This window comes from Electrophorus electricus, chromosome 20 (assembly GCF_041902795.1).
Source record: "Electrophorus electricus isolate QZ-2024a chromosome 20, ASM4190279v1, whole genome shotgun sequence".
NCBI lineage: Eukaryota > Metazoa > Chordata > Actinopteri > Gymnotiformes > Gymnotidae > Electrophorus > Electrophorus electricus.
The window spans coordinates 14,782,096-14,799,241 of NC_137516.1; the positions used below are offsets into that span (position 1 = coordinate 14,782,096).

A 17,146-nucleotide genomic window follows, 5' to 3' on the forward strand; every position below is an offset into this window, starting at 1 on the left:
CACGGTCTGCGATCGTGTTTGAATGAATTCCTCCACGTAGCCCGACTAACGGCTTGCTCGGTGTTTAGGGAATCCGCGCCTCTTCCCAGCCTCGGATTCGTCCAGGGACGCCGGCGCACTGGTTGCCGCTGGAAATCCTCCGGTGTCCCAGTTCGAGGTTGCCAGACGCCGTGTGCGGTACGCGTCGTCCGTCGTCACCCCACGTAGGACGCCGAGCTCGGTCTGCGAGCGGTCCTGCCCGTTTGGCGTCTCTGAACTGTGACATTTTCAGCGGCGTGGGAGAAGAGGGGGCGATGATTGATTGATTTGTTTTGTCTAAACCCTTTTTTTTAATGTTAATCCCAGCTCTTGTGCACGCTAGTTGCTTTTTTGTCGCTGTAATTGTTCCTAAGTGTTTTGATTGGCCTGGTGATTCATTTACAAGCGAATCTTGTACGGCCCAACGTTGCCCTCTTGTGGTTAACAGGGACAATTGTCGTTTGTTTGTTTGTTTGTTTGTTTACATTTTCTTGCATCAGATTTGCTTAAATATTCTTGCCGTAGAACGTATAGACCCTTATTGTGATTCTCCCCCGCCCCTTCTGTAAGCAATATAAAATATTTGCGATCGCCCAGCCTCACGTGGGTGTGTGAGCGAGTACGTGTTAATATTTGTTTATATTAACACGAGTGAGCAGTAAATGAGAGATGAATGTGAGCCAGTGCATGCGCGAGCGTGTCTGTGTGTGTGTGTTTATGCTTGTACGTGTATTAAGTGTGATTGAGGTGCTGTTTAATGGCTTGATGACATGATGGCAGAGTAATCAGGGTGCTATACGGTGTGCACTGAAAAGTCACATCCCTCTCTCTCTCTCTCTTTCTCTCTCTCTCTCTCTCTCTCTCTCTCTCTCTCTCCCCCTCTCTCTGTTGGCAGATGATTGACGGCCTGAGGGTTTTAATGGCACCAGAGAGGGGAGCGCTGATGTCGGGGTTGTCATAGCAACAAGGCGAAGAATGCCTCTCGCACTCGCTTTCTCTCTCTTGGGCTCATTCTCTCCCTCTGGCCCCCGCCCTGCTTGCTTTCTGCTTTTGAGGACACACACACACACACACACACACACACATTTTTGTTGAAGATCTCGCCTGTCTCCACTCCTCTGCTCCCCTCTCTCCTCTCCTCCTCTCTTGTCCTCTTCTGTTGTCTGTGGATTTTTCGATGTACCTTCCCAGTTCTCCAGGTTATGCATCACAGTACTCAGCTAGCTGAGGTAGAGGATGACAGAGCAGTAAACTCTTTGGCAGTGTCTGCTCGAGTGTGTGTGTGTGTGTGTGTGTGTGTGTGTGTGTGTGTGTGTGTGGTGGGGGGGGCGGCGGTCAGGGGTGGCTGCACTATTAGTATGAATGCTGTGGGGAGGCTTGAGTTACAGCAGAGAGAGGAGGAGCTAGCTGACTGCCTACACACACACACACACACACACACACACACTGCAGGTTGTCAGCCGCAGGACAGAGGGAGCCTCTGTGCTGTTCGCTAGCACAAGCTCGGCGCTGGCCCTGGCACAGCGTGGGTGACGTGGGTAACGTGCCCACGTGCGCCGGGCCAACGTCCTTTTAAAGGCCTTCGATGGCCGGCGAGTAGACGCATGTTAACATGTTTGGGGTTTACCCACGGGGCCGAAGGAGAGGCCAGCGCCGCCTTTTATCTCGGCGGGAAGCGGGGCTCGAGTCTCCAGCGTGTCTCAGCGATGTCCCAGAGATGTCTCACCCCGCCACTCCGCCCAGAGAAGCAACCTTTTTTTGTACCTCTCGTCCACTTGGTGAGGCGGGGCGTGTCCTACGTAAACGTGGCTCGAGATTCGAACCGACACGCGTCCCCTTTCCGTGGCGTATTCCGATGCCGGTTTATCGTTCCCGTGTTCAGAGGTGCGTCTTGGCACAGCCGTAAGCTCCACTATAGGAGATCTCCTCCGCCGTCGTCCCGGTGCAGCAGGGTTTTTATCTATTTATTTGTTTATTTTTAAAAGATTTTTGCCCTTTCCTTATGTTTGCCTCAAGCTTCCATATGGAGTCCACATAGACCCCACTGGGTCGCCGGTCATTCCCCCGCCCTGCGTCTCGTCGCTGGGGAGGTCGTGTGTGTGTGTGTGTGTGTGTGTGTGTGTGTGTGTGTGTGTGTGTGTGTGTGTGTACTGACGTGGGTTTCTCTCTTGTTCCAGAGTGCAGCAGCAGCCCCTAGCCCTGTCATGGGGAGTATGCCCCCCAACGATGGCATGCCGGGCGGACCCATGCCCCCCGCCTTCTTTCAGGTAGGACGGGCGCAGATCTCGCTGTGTCTCGCGCTCTCTCGCTCATCGCCTCCGGCCGCAGGTCTCGCTGCCTCGCTCCGTTCATTCATGTCTCCTTCACACGCTCACGCTTCACTCCCTCACTCCCCCCCCCACTGCTGGCCACGCCTACTCTGTGTTGCTAATAGCGATGCTCTGGGTGGAAGGGTGTGGGGGTGTGTCTGACCTGAAGGTGCCCTGCCCTGCCCCCTGTTGGCGGGGCTGGGCAGTGGTGGGGTGTGTTGGACTGGATTGGGGTCCGAGATCCTGGGATGAGAAGCCTGACGTGTGAAGTAGTTCCTATACCTCAGACTAGGTAGCGCAGAGGGGGTCGTGTGAGTGTGTTGCTCCGGCACCTTTGCACAACAGTAGTAGATTGGAGTGCTGCTGAGGATGGGGAGTGTGTGTGTGTGTGTGTGTGTGTGTGTGTTAATGGAAGCAGGGAGTGTTCTCCAGCAGACTGGAATCTCTGGCACAATTCTAGATGAGCAGCTTGTGTTTTCCTCTCCCTACTTCATTGTGCTCTCTCTCTCTCTCTCTCTCTCTCTCTCTCTCTCTCTCTCGTGCTGTTTACCCCTCCTCCAGTGCATGATGCTTTACACACTCTGTGTTGTGTACAATCGCTGATGGCACTTTTTAGAGTGCGCGAGAGGTCCACAATATGTCATAAACTCTTGCTTCTGGTGCAACAAACGCATTACACCCACAAGCAACGTCGGGGGGCCAAGCACTGAATGGCACCCGTTATGTTTGGCGACCGCAACTGCTCCATGGCAACCATTTGCAACAGGACAAAAAGGGTCATTTCTCTGTGGATTAGCTAAGATGCATTGTAATAACCCAACAAAAATACCTTCGTCAGCAATCTGAAAGGCTATAGCTATCACTGAAGTCATATTAGATCGCTTGTTTATTGGCTATAATCAGCTTCCCGAGTGTCATCTGCTGAAATCTCCCAAGTCGTATCGTCCTTGGAAGATGGTTTGGAGGAGCGTTCTTTCTTCAGTATGTTTACTTATGGACTCCTCCTTTGGACGGCACGTCGGGACAGTGCACGGGATGTCTCTTTTTTCACATGCCTCTGTCCTGGCTAACAGGCTAGCGACCTTGCTATCAAATGGGGACTGCCGCACAATACAGTAATTTCTAAGTTTCTGTCGTTGTGCTACGGTGACAAGCTTATTTTGTGATTGGCCCGTAGTGGGCGGTGAAGCAGGAGCAGTCCTTGCACATCAGGGAGGTGGTCGTGAACTGTGGTGAACGCCACCACAGCAGTGCTTTCCGTCGAGCAGCCCACTGGTGAAGAAGAGAACGCCGGGGTTTTGGATTACCAGCCGTGTCCGGTCTCTCCCAGCTGTATGTCCTCCCTGTCCAACTGCGCAAGCGCACACGGACGCATGCGAGCGTGGTCTCGTCTGTTCTGGCAAGCTGTCTCACACTTGTGCACACAAACACAGCGACCCACCTACCCCGAGCATTCCTGCACACATACTGATGCTGTGATTCAGCACACTGTGCCTGTGTGTGTGCGTGTGTGCGTGTGTGCCTGTGTGCGTGTGTGCGTGTGTGCGTGTGTGCGTGTGTGCGTGTGTGCGTGTGTGCGTGTGCGTGTGTGCGTGTGTGCCTGTGTGCCTGTGTGTGTGTGCCTGTGTGCGTGTGTGTGTGTGCCTGTGTGTGTGTGTGTGTGTGTGTGTGTGTGGGAGAAAGAGGAAGCCACCCTGACTGGTATCTCTGCCCAGAGACAGGCGGAGTTGGCATTTAGGTGTACTGGGGATGAAGTACATTTGAGTGTATGAGAGTGGGGAAATAGCAGACCCCCCCCCCGGCTCGCATATGCTATGAACCCATATGGCCACCAGGTGACTCTTTAGAGCTCTGGGCTTTAGCATTTGGAGCTGGAGAAGGTGAATGGGCTGTGTAGTGTGGAAATGAGCAGACAGAAGGCAGGGCCAAAGAGGGACAGAGAGAGAGAGAGAGAGAGCTGTGGAGTGGAGGAGAGACTGAGAGGTAATGGGCTCACAGGGAAAGATGTGATGCTAAGGGGTTGTGTGTGTGTGTGTGTGTGTGTGTGTGTGTGTGTGTGTGCAATGAAGCATAGTGAACAGTCGAGATCTGCTGTGTAAAGAGAGCTCGCCCTCCAATACACGCACACACACACACACACACTCTTTCTGGGACAGTCCATGGAACAGCTCTTGTGTCAGGGCCCTGTAGGAGTGCCTGCTTTCTCAGTGAGGTCACAGACAGGTCGAGGCTAAATCTGTCGCTGCTTTGCTCTCAATCCCAAAACACACACATGCGCGCACGCACACACACCTCTTCACCAGTCTTGCAACACCTCACACAGTAGCACCCCGACACTGCCATTATTAACCTATCAGCATCTGCCGTGGCTTCAGAACCTGATCCGCGCGCACCTGCCGTTTAACGAGCACAATCCTCCCACCGGGTGTCACTTATAGGGGTGGGGGGCACTTGACCTCAAGTCAGACAGATTTGTTGACACCACGGGGGGGGGGGGGGGGCCATGGGGGTCCTGGTGTCTCCTGTAGATGCTCACGTCTGGTACTCGGAATAACCCTGTGTGACCCTGGACAGGTGGAAAGCTCGTTTGAGGTCAGGCTGCTGACCGAAGGTCAAAGGTCAATACGTAGCACCTGGCTCGGCGTGCCGTGAATGAAGTGTTTAATGAGAAGTGGCGTAGCTAGCCGAGGACCTTGTTAAGTGTGAATTTGAGTCGAGGTGAGGTTTGATGAATTTGTATTCTGTGTGTGTGTGTGTGTGTGTCTGTGTGTGTCTTAATTAGCCATAACCAGCTCTCTGTACCATTTCACCTGCTAGCTGAAGAGTTGCTACACCAAAGCTCTGGTTTAGGATTGGTTCGATTTGTGAACAGTGCCCCCAAGTGGTCGAGTCATGTTGTTGCACCTTGTAAGCTGGCAGGACCTTGTGCGTGTGTGCGTGAATTAAACTTGCACATGCAGATGACCTTTTGTGCAGTGTGTGTGAGGGAGAGAGCGTGCGCGAGAGAGAGAGAGCGAGCGCACGCAGGGGCTCAATAACTTTAACGCTCCCTTCAGGACTGTAGACTAGGCGAGTGGAAGCCAGTAAGAACTGGTTATCATCACTTCAGCTGGGCACGTCAGCTGTGTGTGTGTGCGCATGCACGTTTGCGTCACAGGCCATTGGCTGGCGTGCTTTTCTTTTCTTTTCTTCTGAATATGGGAGGAGAGAGAAACGGGTCTTAATTTTTGGAGCCAAAAAAAAAAAAAAGACTGCAAGAGGTCAGGCTAACCGCAGCAGATTCAGGGGGCCGCTACATTAAATGCACCTAACACGAGCATAAAACGCTTTTATTAGCGGGTGGAGGAGACGAGCAGATTAGATTTCCTCGGTGTGGCTCAGGTTGTCAGAAACGTTTGTCGGCTTTGCACGCAGGGTATCGGTCCACAGACTGTAGCGTTCCAGAAAGCCGGATCACTGTTTTCCCAGCGGGTCGCGTCTGGGTGCGTGTGCGTGTGTGTGTGTGTGTGTGTGTGTGTGTGTGTGTGTGTGTCGGCGCGGCGGCGGCAGGCCCAGGTCAGCAGGCCGCTGTGACCTCTCACCTCCCTCTTCTCTCTTAAAGGGCCCTCCTGGCTCGCAGTCGTCTCCTCACGCACAGCCTCCCCCACACAACCCCGGCAACCCCATGATGGGACCCCACGGCCAGGTAAGACGCACGCACGCACGCACGCACACGAAAAACCCTAAGGAACACGCTCATCAGGTACACGCTCGCCAGGAGCCAGAGAAACCTTTGGCTGTCGCGCCCCTACGGCAGACACGTGCACGCGCGAGTCCGAGATTGGACCGGCCGCGTTAATAATCTAAACGTTGCCACGCGGTTTGATCTGCTCTCCAGGCCGTCACGTAGGCCGAGGAAGGTGGCTGTACAGACCCAACGCCTTTGATTGCTCACCACACCCTCACCCCCATCCTGACTCGCCTCGCCCCGAGCTCACGTCTCTGGAGGGGGGATGAATTATTCAGACCCCCTCATCCCCTGAAGACGCCTCTCCACTCCTACCCACCATCGATAGAGCATTAATATTGCACGGCCTGATGGCTTAGAATGCCCTCCCACGCCGGCGCACACACAACACGCATGCACACACGCATTCTCTCTCTCTCAGGGCCTGGTTAACCAAGAAGTGGAATCGACGTGATTTAATACTCTGAATTGCTTTGAAAGCTTTGGAGTTCAGATTTTTTTTTAATTTATTTATTTTTTAACTTTTGTGCCGGAATAAGAAAGCAAGCGTAGCCAACAGTTGCTGAACTGTCTGCCCGGTAGTGAGATATCAGTCATCTACCAGAATCTGCCCTGCACGTGGGACCAAGCTTCAGGGAGCCACCAGAGTGGTTGCCAGCACCGAGACTTTAGTCGCCGTTAACGCAGTCGTCTCGCTGTACTGACCGTCGGATATCGTTGGCTGTGGTCACTTCCTTTCACTACCTTGTCCAAACCTCTTTTGGCTATTAGGCTACACACAGGCTGGAAAATAGAAAATCGTTTTGTTTTTTTGTTTTTTTGGTTCTTTTCCTTCGGGTACAAGAGTTTACACAAGCACTGTCCAATACGCATGTGCGAACAGGCAGAACATTTCCGGAATTTTTTACAAGAGCACATACAAATAAACACTCTCTGTCTGACACACACACACACATACACACATCCACCCACCCACCCATTATCGTAAAGAACCCAATCCAGAACTTTCCGGTGGTCACAGCACTCCACTGTGCTCTTAAAGCCCCCCCCACACACACACCCACACACACACACACACACACACACACCCACACCCCGGTAGCTTCTTCTCCCTCCGAGTTGTGCCAGTGAGTGTGTGGCGAGATCTCTGGAACGGCCAGAGCCCCTGGACTGCAGGCGCTCCTACTTGTCCAGCCTGGTCTGCACAGGCCTCCTCTGTGGTCAGCGATTGTCGTGTGAGTGCGTGCGCGTGTGTGTGTGTGTGTGTGTGTGTGTGTGTGTGTGTGTGTGTGTGTGTGTAAGCAGCGGTACTGAGAGTGTCTGTTTTTGTTTGTCCTGTTTGTTTGTTTCTGGAACTGTAAATGTCGGTATGCTGGTGCCGTCCCATTGTGCCCCGTGCATCTGCCCGCATGCATGCCCACCTGCTCCAGCTGACCTTTCTGCTGCCTCCACCATCCATCCGGCGCTCGCTACGTGGTCCAAAAACGCCACGCTGCACTGGGCTCTTACGCCTGAGAACAAGCAACACGGGTGCTAATGCTCGGGACCCCCCCCACCCCTCTCTCTCTCTCTCTCTCTCTCTCTCTCTCTCTCTCTCTCTCTCTCTCTCTCTCTCTCTCTGTAGCCTTTCATGTCTCCGCGGTACCCCGGCGGACCACGGCCGTCCCTCCGCATGCCAAACCAGGTACGGACCCCGGCCCGGCCCCCCCCCCCCCCCCCTCTGCACACCCCCTCCAGGAGACTGTGCTGGTGTGGGGACTTCCGCCCGTGTCGTGGAGCACCCTTAGTCCAAACTGTAACGGATCTGTCCTGTCAGATCCGAGCCGTAACGGAGCCGCCACGTCGGCTCTGTCCACACGCTACTCGTTGGTACTTTGTTCAGTTTGCCGGTTGGTGATTAACCCAAGCACCAGGTGCTTACTTCCTCCAATTATGATTCTCGTATGATTTTCCGTCATGCTTGAGGCTTTCTGTTGCTCTTCTTCCTCACTAAATGTCTCTCTCTCTTTCTCTCTCGCCCTCATATATCCATCAGCCACCTGTCGGGGTTCCCGGGTCACAACCACTCTTGCCAAACAGCTTGGACCCCACCCGGCCGCAAGGTACTGACCTCTGACCCACGCATAGGCCGGACCTACGCAACTGGGCCTGACCCCCCCAAGCTCAGGTTTCTGTTGTCTGTCATCCCGCAGGACACCCCAACATGGGCGGCCCGATGAGAATGAACCCGCCGAGGGGAATGGGCGGCATGGGACCCCAGGTACGCGCGTGCTTACAGTACGTTCTGTTGTCAGCCAGGGTGAGCAGAGTAGTTTTGGCCAAGACGAGCCTGTGTGTGTGTGTGTGTGTGTGTGTGTGTGTGTGTGTGTGTGTGTGTGTGTGTGGAAGAGAGGGGCGGTGTGGGATCCCAAGACCAAGTGCAAGCCTCACCCACCCAGTGGGCACTCGGGTGTCGTGCCTATCTGGTATAACCCCCCCTCCCCCCCAACCAAGCCGGCAAAGCCCTCGTAATATGCCCTCAACACACTTGAACACCAGCTGTAAAGAACACTTTGCTAAAAAGCAGTTATGTTGTGCTTCCAGGAGACTTCAGGCACAAGTTCCCAGCACCGGTCGCTCAGAATGACTAACTGAATACAGAGTTTATTTCTTTAACCTCCCAAGACCCAGAAGGCAACGTCCTATGTATTCTGCACTCTGCCTCCTATCACTAACCCCTGATGGCTTATGGCACCTATGAAAAAGCCACATCTCCGAACAGGAAGTAGTTTGTTTGGGGGTGGGGGGGGCTGACTATGGAGAGAATTATGTAGCAAAACCTGAGAGCCTGAAAGATCTGATCTGAGAAGCACCTGGTCTGAGAACGCTGTAAAACAAAATCTGTACTTGTATTTTGGATGTGAGAACTCATAGAATTTAAAAAAACAAAACAAAAAAAAACAACATAAAGTTAGTTTTCAAAATATTCCCACAACTGTATTTTCGAACTTGGTCAGAGAGAACATCATAAATGTGTAAACAAATATTACGACACATCAGTATGTATATTGTGCACCAATTCATTTTTGACTGTACAGTCACAAATTCAAGCTTGCGACCTCTTATACATGACGGCCCGACTCCAGATTTGCCTGCCTCGATTTCTGCAACACTTCTCAGAAGACTTGCGGCAAAAAAAGACTTGTGCATTTGTGCGGGATCCGAAAAGGGTGGTCAGTGGGGGATGGGTCTTAATTCGGGACTAATCAAAATCAAATTTAAAAAAAAAGGGGAAGATAAATGAGCTCTGATCAACCTCCGTCAATGACGGCCCGCCAAATGGCTCCACGTTCATTTAATCCGCATCGTTTTGCTAATGACACATCTGTTGGCAGAGCTATGGCGGGATGAGACCACCTCCCAACTCTCTGGGCGGACCCGGAATGCCGGGAATGAACATGTGAGTAGCAGGTTCACCCCCCACCCACCCGCCCCGCCCTCACTGTGCTTTTAAATGGCTGGTTCACTGGAGATTTGTTCTCTCAGGGGTCCAGGAGGCAGGGGTCCCTGGCCAAATCCCAACACTAACTCAGTAAGTCTGGACACGGCCCCTCTCCGTTTAAGACTGGGGAAAGCCAAAAAACCAAAAAACAAAAATGGAAACCAATTCCTCTGAATCTATTTATATGCACTACATTAATATGTTTAAAACATAATAATGAAGCTCCTGTGTTCATCTCCCTTTCCTCACAGATAGCGTACTCCTCCTCGTCTCCAGGCAACTATGTGGTAAGTCATGGGCACGCCTCCGCCTCGGCCTTTAGCGGTAGCTCTGCCTACCAGCCACAGCCTGGCTGACCCCGGGGGGGATTTGGGTGCGTGCTCTCTTTTGGGAAGTTTGGCCAAAGCAGCCCTTCAAGTTTTGAAACATATCGATTTTCGCCGGGTCGATTACCACACTGCTGCGCTTGGCTGAATGTGCAGCTGTCTGCACATGTGCAGTAAGTGGACATCAGTCATACTGCCATAACGGTTCCCTGGGGCCTAGCCAAGCTTGGCTTTGCCTCGCAGGGGATGAATAGACTTTTTATGGTGGTTCTAAGGAATGAAGACACAAATTCCTGTGTGTGTGTGCGTCTGTGTGTGCGTCTGTGTGTGTGTGTGTGTGTGTGTGTGTGTGTGTGTGTGTGTGTGTGTGTGTGTGTGTGTATCCGTCTCTCAGGGCCCTCCAGGAGGCGGTGGTCCTCCAGGTACCCCAATCATGCCCAGTCCAGGAGGTGTGTAAAATGAACCGTCTCTCTCGCTCAGTTTCACTGCTTTTCTCCCTGTAATCGTCTCATCGGCAGGAGCCATTCATCTCCCGCTCGCTCTCCATAGCCCCTCCCCTTTCCTCCCTAGCCCCTCCTTCCCCCTCAATGTCAGCTCAAGGTTGCCGCATTACCTCAGCGGCCAACGTTACTGACGAGCAGCCCTCCAGTGGAGAGCGAAAGCACCAAAAAAAAAAAAGAAAAAAAAAAAAAGGCTTCTCCCCCCCCCCCCCCCCACTACCCAGTCACATCATCCTATTCCGGCCTGCCCGGAACGCTGCTCCGGAGCACGCGCTGCTAAACTCATTCCCAGCCTGATCCTGCGCTTCCTGTCTCCCCCCGGCAGACTCCACCAACTCCAGTGAGAACCTGTACACGATGATGAACCCCATTGGCCCAGGCGGCAACAGGCCCAGCGTGAGTGTCCCCTCCGATCGAGCCGTCGGCGAGCTGGTAACGAGAAACGCGATGGCCGCTCGCCGCAGAGAAAGCCGTCGGCCTGGAATGCGGCCCAAGTCTCGGCCTGTTCTGCGCCGGCCGGCTAATTCTCTCACGTGGCGCGGCCGCGCACGGCCCCAAGCTGGTCCGCCGTTACCGTTCTCTCGCCCGGCTCGCCAAAAGTCCCCTCCCATTAAGGACGAAGCCCGCGCGCTGGCCCGCGCGCTGGCCCGCGCGCTTTCAGGGCCACACGCTAACCCGGCCTCTTGTCGTTGCAGTTCCCGATGGGTCCAGGTCCAGACGGTCCCATGGGAGGCATGGGCTCCATGGAACCCCATCACATGAACGGGTCGTTAGGTGAGCACGACGTCACGAGGAGTGCGCGCACACTGTTCAGCACTTGTGTTCAAGCTCCCCCTGGTGGTGGTGTGTCGCCAGTGCCTAACCCTCTCTCTCTCTCTCTCTCTCTCGTTTTCAGGCTCGGGAGATATGGATGGGCTGCCAAAGGTAAACAGCACTTAGCCACACATATCCAAGTCTTGAGCTTTAAAAACTTTCATGTGCTTTTATATTAACGTGTCGGGCACTTAGTTGGAACAGACGAGACCCTTGCTGTCTTAGCATTATCTACTTTATCTACTTCTAACGACTTCGTCCCGCAGAACTCGCCGAATAACATGGCGGGCATGAACAACCCGCCGGGCACGCCCCGGGACGACGCCGAGATGGGCGGCAACTTCCTCAACCCGTTCCAAAGCGAAAGTGTGAGTAAAGCTCCGCCCCACTCCTGCAGCTCCTCCCAGCGGGTACTCTGGAGGCCACACCCACTGGGATGAGCACTCATGGCTGTATTTTTTTTGTCAGTGTTTTTTTTACGGTGTTATGATCTTAGACGGGGAAATGGCCCGTCTCATGTACCACCTGTCTCCGGGACGGAGACCTTTTGAACTTTGCCGGGCAAAGTCACATGGTTTCATGTTTCCTCCGATGTCGACACAAAATCGGGCATTTTTTTGGCCTATTTATCATACGCGTATCTTAATCTTACCTCCCTTATCTACCCCTCCCCTCTTGTCTTTCCAGTATTCACCCAACATGACGATGAGTGTGTGAGGTTGTTGTTTTTTTTATTTATTTTTTCTTTTTTTTTTTTACATTTTTCATTTCTTTTTTTTATTATTTGATGTTTGGGTTTTTGTTTTTTGTTTTTTTTCTACATTTTTTTTTTTTAACTCTCCAAACCTCGTTCCTTTTGACCCTGCTGATCCCTCCCACTCCTTGCTTCGCCTGGACACCCCCCCCCCCCCCCCCCCCACCGACTGCGGGACCCGCGCTAGAGTCGTCCGGCCCGGCGCAGGCAAACCGGCCGGCGACGACAGGAAGCGGCCCCCAACTGAAAGGAAGCGCGTGCTGAATGACTCCGCCTGCCTGTCAGGCTTCCTCTCCGCCTCCGGACACTGAAGAGGCCCGCGAGGCCATGCACGCTCCTGAGCAGAGGGGCGGACTGACCAGGCGGGAGTGTGCCTGGCACGATCCTCTGTAGCCGACTTGGTGCGCTTGGCTTGGATGCCCAAACTCTCTTGAAGTCAACGATCATTTATGCTTTGACTTTTTGGATCAATGCAGTAGGTTTCATACTGGGATGTCTAATCTCACCATGGTTTAGGTTTTCTTCTTGCTTTGAATCTTCTCCACCCCCCCCCCCCCCTTTAGATGCAAGAGTGAACCCCTGAAGATGTACTGGGCTATGAGCGTTTTCGTTGTTTCTGTGTATGTATTGTATTATTAATAATTATTGTTTTTCTTTTTTATTCATTAATATTGTAATAACTATTGAGTTTAGGGTATTTTTCCTTGGAAGGGCACATCGTATCTAAGTAACCATGACAGCAAAACAGTAAGCACACATTCACAATACACCGTAGGAACTGTCTTATCATTTTTGTGAATTACTTGGATGTGTTTCATTGTGGGTTCTGTGGCTTTTTTTTTTTTTTTAAGGAGTGGGGACATCTCTTGGCTTTGGGGTTTCTGTTTTATGTGACCTCTGCCCCCGCCCAGGAATTCACCATGTCCCTTTTTTGATGAGGTTCCAAAGTGTCACAGGACTGTCAGTTACAGTAAACCTTCACTGCAAGGTTTTTGTCTCGCTATGTCAAGCTCGCTGTCCAGGACTAGGAGCTATCAGCCAACATGGGGCAACACAGTTACAAAAATTTCCTGTTTCTTTCTGATTTGCTTTTGGTTTTTTTTATATAGAGACAAAGAATGCTGTTCTCCCATAGCTTAAAAAAACCCAACTGCTTTATTGTACTAAATATCAGTTGCAATTATGATTAGAACTGACGTCGCTTAAATCGTTACATTTTATTTATTCTTTTATCCTCTTGAATTCAGTCAAATGGTTGTGCATCTTGTTTTGCTAGATGCAGCGCTTCAGGACGTGTTGTAAACATGTAAATATGGCAGTCTAAGCTGTCTCCTACTGATTTGTACCATACCCTCTGAACTTTGACCCACCTGGCACCCTGCCCCTGGAAACCTACGTCCTCACCCGCTGTCCCTGCGGTCACACGGGCGCCGTCGTCTCCAGTAGACAGCGGGCCGCTTCTCCCGCTGCGTCCCGTAGCAGAAAAGAACCTTCATGGCTGGCCTCATGACGGCGTCTGCTCCTCAAACGCAGTTTTGTGCGAGTCGGGTCTCTCTCCCTCTCTCTCTCTCTCACTCCTTTTGTTCTTTATTTTTAAATAGTTCGGTAATGTTCACGCGAGGTACCGTCTCTCCACCCGGAGAAAGGAAAGGCTGTGGAAAAGAAGCCCGGCACACTGCACAGCGCACCGCTGCCTGTAAATAGTCCACAGCCATCACCAGCCTCCTCTAGACTAGGCCGGGCCAGTTTTCCCGCCTCCGCTTTTCCACGGCACGACGCAGGTCGCCCCCACCCCCCCCCCCCCGCCAGAAGAGACTCCGCCCGGTCCCACGTACCGAACCCCCTCTCTTCCAACCCCCCCCCCCCCCCCCAAGATGTGAGCAATGCTGCCTCACTCCGCACCTTGGCCCGCACGTAGGGTTGTGGCCTGCGCCCCGCGTCTCGTAGGCCGCGCTGCCTCTCTCCATCGGCGCTCTGCAGTTGTCCCTGGTTTGCTGCTGTGTTTTATATTCATCGCTTTCAAGCTAAATGTCTTTCAGGATCTTTTTTTTTTTGGATGGTTAGCTTGTGTCTTGGAAATGTTTGAAGCCAAATACGGCACTGAGCACAGAAGTGTGCAAGTGTCTGCGTCTGGGGGGGCCTACACGCTGGGAGACTCTTGTTTCGTGGACGTGTTGGGACACTCTCCAGCCATCTCCCACCTCAAGCATACGGTGTCGCTCTGCTTCTGTTTGGTCATTGTAAATACTGTAAAATGCATTTTGATATCATTGTTTTGATATTTGTCACTACCAGTGGACACACAGCTTGTGAAAGATGTAAAGGAAACAGGAAAAAACAAAGCACCCTCATCGCTGAAGGCACGTTCTCCGTTCCTGGGCATTCCACGCAAGATCCCTGCACGCACGCGAGCCTCTTTTGTAGCCCTTTTCTAGGGATCGTTATGGCTCGTGCGTTGGGGAGAAACGAACGCACGCAGACATCAGATCCGAGAGCTCGTGACGGTGGTGCGGCAGCTCTGTAGCAGAACCAACAGTCTCGCCGGACTCGCGGCCATGCGTCCGCCTTCACGGCGCGCTCAGGATCACCGGTTTTCTTGCGCGGCTTTGGCGTGCACACGGGGTAACGAAACAAAAACGGGGCGGGGCGCCGGAGGTCACGGACGTCCGTCCTTTGCCCCCCCCCCCCACCACCACCACCACCGGGGCATCCGTGAACGCGCATTTCACATGCACGCGGGACTCTCGTCCGCTTCGGAGACCTCAAGGGACCACGCATACGCAGACTTTGCTATGAAGGATTTTTTTTTTTTAGAAAAAATCTATTTAAAACGAAAATGTAAAAAAGTTGAAGAAAAAAAAAACGCCTAAATACGAATTGTGAAAAGTAATAAAAGGAGAGGAGGCGTTTCCTCTGTGGTCGGAGATGCCTTTTGTTTTTGTTTTTGTTTATTTTTTAAGTGGCAGCGTCCGCTCTGTGCCCGTGTAAACCCTGTCCCGCCGGTCATCTCCGTGCTCCTGTCTTGATGCTGTATAATAACGACACATGAGGGGGACTGAGGGGAAGGGATGGGCTTGGCAAATGTCGTTTCTCCTGCGCCGTTTCTTCGTTCTTTCTTAAAAAGCAGCATTGAGTACGAAGCCGCAGCCTCTCCGCTTTGCTTTCTGTGTCATGGTAGACTAGTTCGGGCCCTCGTCTTGGGGACGCTTTCGTGTCTCGTGTAGTTATCGAAGTCCTTTGTATGTTTTCTTTCTATTGTAAACGTTTCTTTAGACTGAAATTAAAAAAGTCGTTTATTAAAAGATGGAAAAATGCATCAGTAATAAATGTAATTTTTTTGTTCGTTTGCTTTTTTTCATGGAGTCGTCACTTATTTTTGCTCGTGTCCCGTCGCTGTAGATACGAATTTAAGACTAATAAAAATAACGTAACCAGTTTTAACAAGAAGTCCTACATTAATTAAGAGCTCTGCTTGTATTTGTATGCTTTCATATTTGAGCCCTGGCCTTTTCGTCACTCATATTGGATACAAGCTGCCATGCATTAATAATAAATGGAGCGTATGACTATTGGCATGCAACATCTTCCATATTCCCAGCTTCCTTCGTGCAAATATTTTAACCAGTTAAATGCCGGTGACGTTTTTAATCTGATCTGCCGGATGCACCCGCGGAATCCGCTCCAAATCCGTCACCCCGTAATTTGACTCGCACGCCGTGCAAGCAGCACGTTGCCCACCAGGCGCGGGAGCCATGGCCGTGCATTGGTTCAATGTCACTGCGTCCTTGTTCTTGAATTCATATGGAAGTGCAATTAACTGGAGCACAATTAGTTGTAAATGCAGTGCCCTAACGAAGGAATATCTTTTTTTTTGGCACGGGTCCAAAGGTGGCACCTCGTCCTTTAGAGACATGTAGAGGGGACTCACTTTACTGTTCATGTACAGAAGAAACGTCTAATTATCTCATGATGGCAGAACAGCGTACATGCATACAAGAGTGAAAATTCATTAGACAGCAGCGTAATTGTGAGTAGCGAACATATTAGCTACGGGGAGGTGTCTCTTTATGCACACTGTTGTGGATTTCAATGGACATAATTACCATTTTTACCCATCAATATAAGCTCAATCACCCATAATGACGAAAAAGTGCTTTTAGAGAGTTTCAAAAATAAATTGAAATCAAACTGAAATGTCTAATTTACAAAAGTATTCAGGCAGAAAATACAGCTGTGCGTCTTCCTCTCAAGCTCCATCAGATAGGGCGAGGCACATCTTTAAACTTCCATCTTCAGGGTATTCCACAAGATGTTCCATGGAGTTCATGTCTGAGCTTTGGCTGGGCCACTCAGGAACATTCAGAAAGCTACCCTGAAGCCTTTCCAGTGTTGTTTTGGTTGTGTGCTTCAGGGCACCAAGTTGAAAGGTGAAGCCTTGCCACCCTCTGATCTCACCTGCACTTTAAAGATGATATTTTTCTTCAAGAACGCTCCTGTGTTTGGCTGTATCGTTTTATATCCTTATTCTGATCTGTACCTGGCCTCTGCTTGATCACAGAGATTCACAGATAGTTCCTTGGACTTTACAGCTGGTCTTTGACCTTATGATACAGTGTAAATTGTCTGCCTTTACAGATCCAGGTATGTGCCTTAAGCTACGTCCAAACAATTGCAACAGGTTGACTCCAACTGAGTTCTAGACATGTCTCATGGATAATTAAAGTAAACAGTATGCACATGACCACACTTTAGTGCCAAAGAAAAGACTGCATTTGTTGAGAAGAGTTTTCAGTTTCTTTTAATAACATCACTGTTATTATAAGTGTTTATGTGTAGATTAATGGGTCAAAATGGGAATAATGATTTGGAACAAGTAAAGGCATCTGAATGTTTCCTGAATCCACATTTATGGGAGACAAACCGTGTGTGTGTGTGTGTGTGTGTGTGTGTGTGTGTGTGTACAGAACAACTGCAACATTAAGCCACTTTGAAGTGAATAACATTGATTATCTTGTGACAGTGGCACCTGTTAAGGGGTGGGACGTATAAGGCAGCATGTGAACAGTTCATATTTGGAGTAGATGAGTTGGAAGCAGGAAAAATGGGTGACTGTAAGGATCTGAGCAACTTTAGAAAACCGTGTCAGTGCGTCTCCAAAAGGGAACATCTTGTGGGATGTTCAATGGCTAGTACCTAGCAAAAGTGGTCCAGAGAAGGT

At 51.3% G+C, this 17,146-nt stretch overlaps 1 protein-coding gene across 8 annotated transcripts in view; it reads left to right on the forward strand.

The window, feature by feature from the left end:
- Nucleotides 1–15,260, forward strand: part of zgc:110158 (single-stranded DNA-binding protein 3) — a 35,039-nt gene extending 19,779 nt beyond the window's left edge. For 3 of the 8 annotated variants that reach the window (XM_035536396.2, XM_081703145.1, XM_081703144.1), the window contains 14 exons: nucleotides 2,196–2,285; nucleotides 5,929–6,012; nucleotides 7,679–7,738; nucleotides 8,090–8,156; nucleotides 8,247–8,314; nucleotides 9,429–9,493; nucleotides 9,580–9,625; nucleotides 9,787–9,822; nucleotides 10,256–10,310; nucleotides 10,687–10,757; nucleotides 11,057–11,135; nucleotides 11,257–11,285; nucleotides 11,441–11,542; nucleotides 11,862–15,260. In XM_035536396.2, the coding sequence (XP_035392289.1) occupies nucleotides 2,196–2,285; nucleotides 5,929–6,012; nucleotides 7,679–7,738; nucleotides 8,090–8,156; nucleotides 8,247–8,314; nucleotides 9,429–9,493; nucleotides 9,580–9,625; nucleotides 9,787–9,822; nucleotides 10,256–10,310; nucleotides 10,687–10,757; nucleotides 11,057–11,135; nucleotides 11,257–11,285; nucleotides 11,441–11,542; nucleotides 11,862–11,891 (882 nt within the window). In that variant the 3' untranslated portion in view covers nucleotides 11,892–15,260. The remainder of the gene's footprint in view (nucleotides 1–2,195; nucleotides 2,286–5,928; nucleotides 6,013–7,678; nucleotides 7,739–8,089; nucleotides 8,157–8,246; nucleotides 8,315–9,428; nucleotides 9,494–9,579; nucleotides 9,626–9,786; nucleotides 9,823–10,255; nucleotides 10,311–10,686; nucleotides 10,758–11,056; nucleotides 11,136–11,256; nucleotides 11,286–11,440; nucleotides 11,543–11,861) is intronic. The other 5 variants (XM_035536397.2, XM_081703147.1, XM_081703146.1 and 2 more) reach the window with 3 other exon arrangements.
- Nucleotides 15,261–17,146: the final 1,886 nt, after the last annotated feature.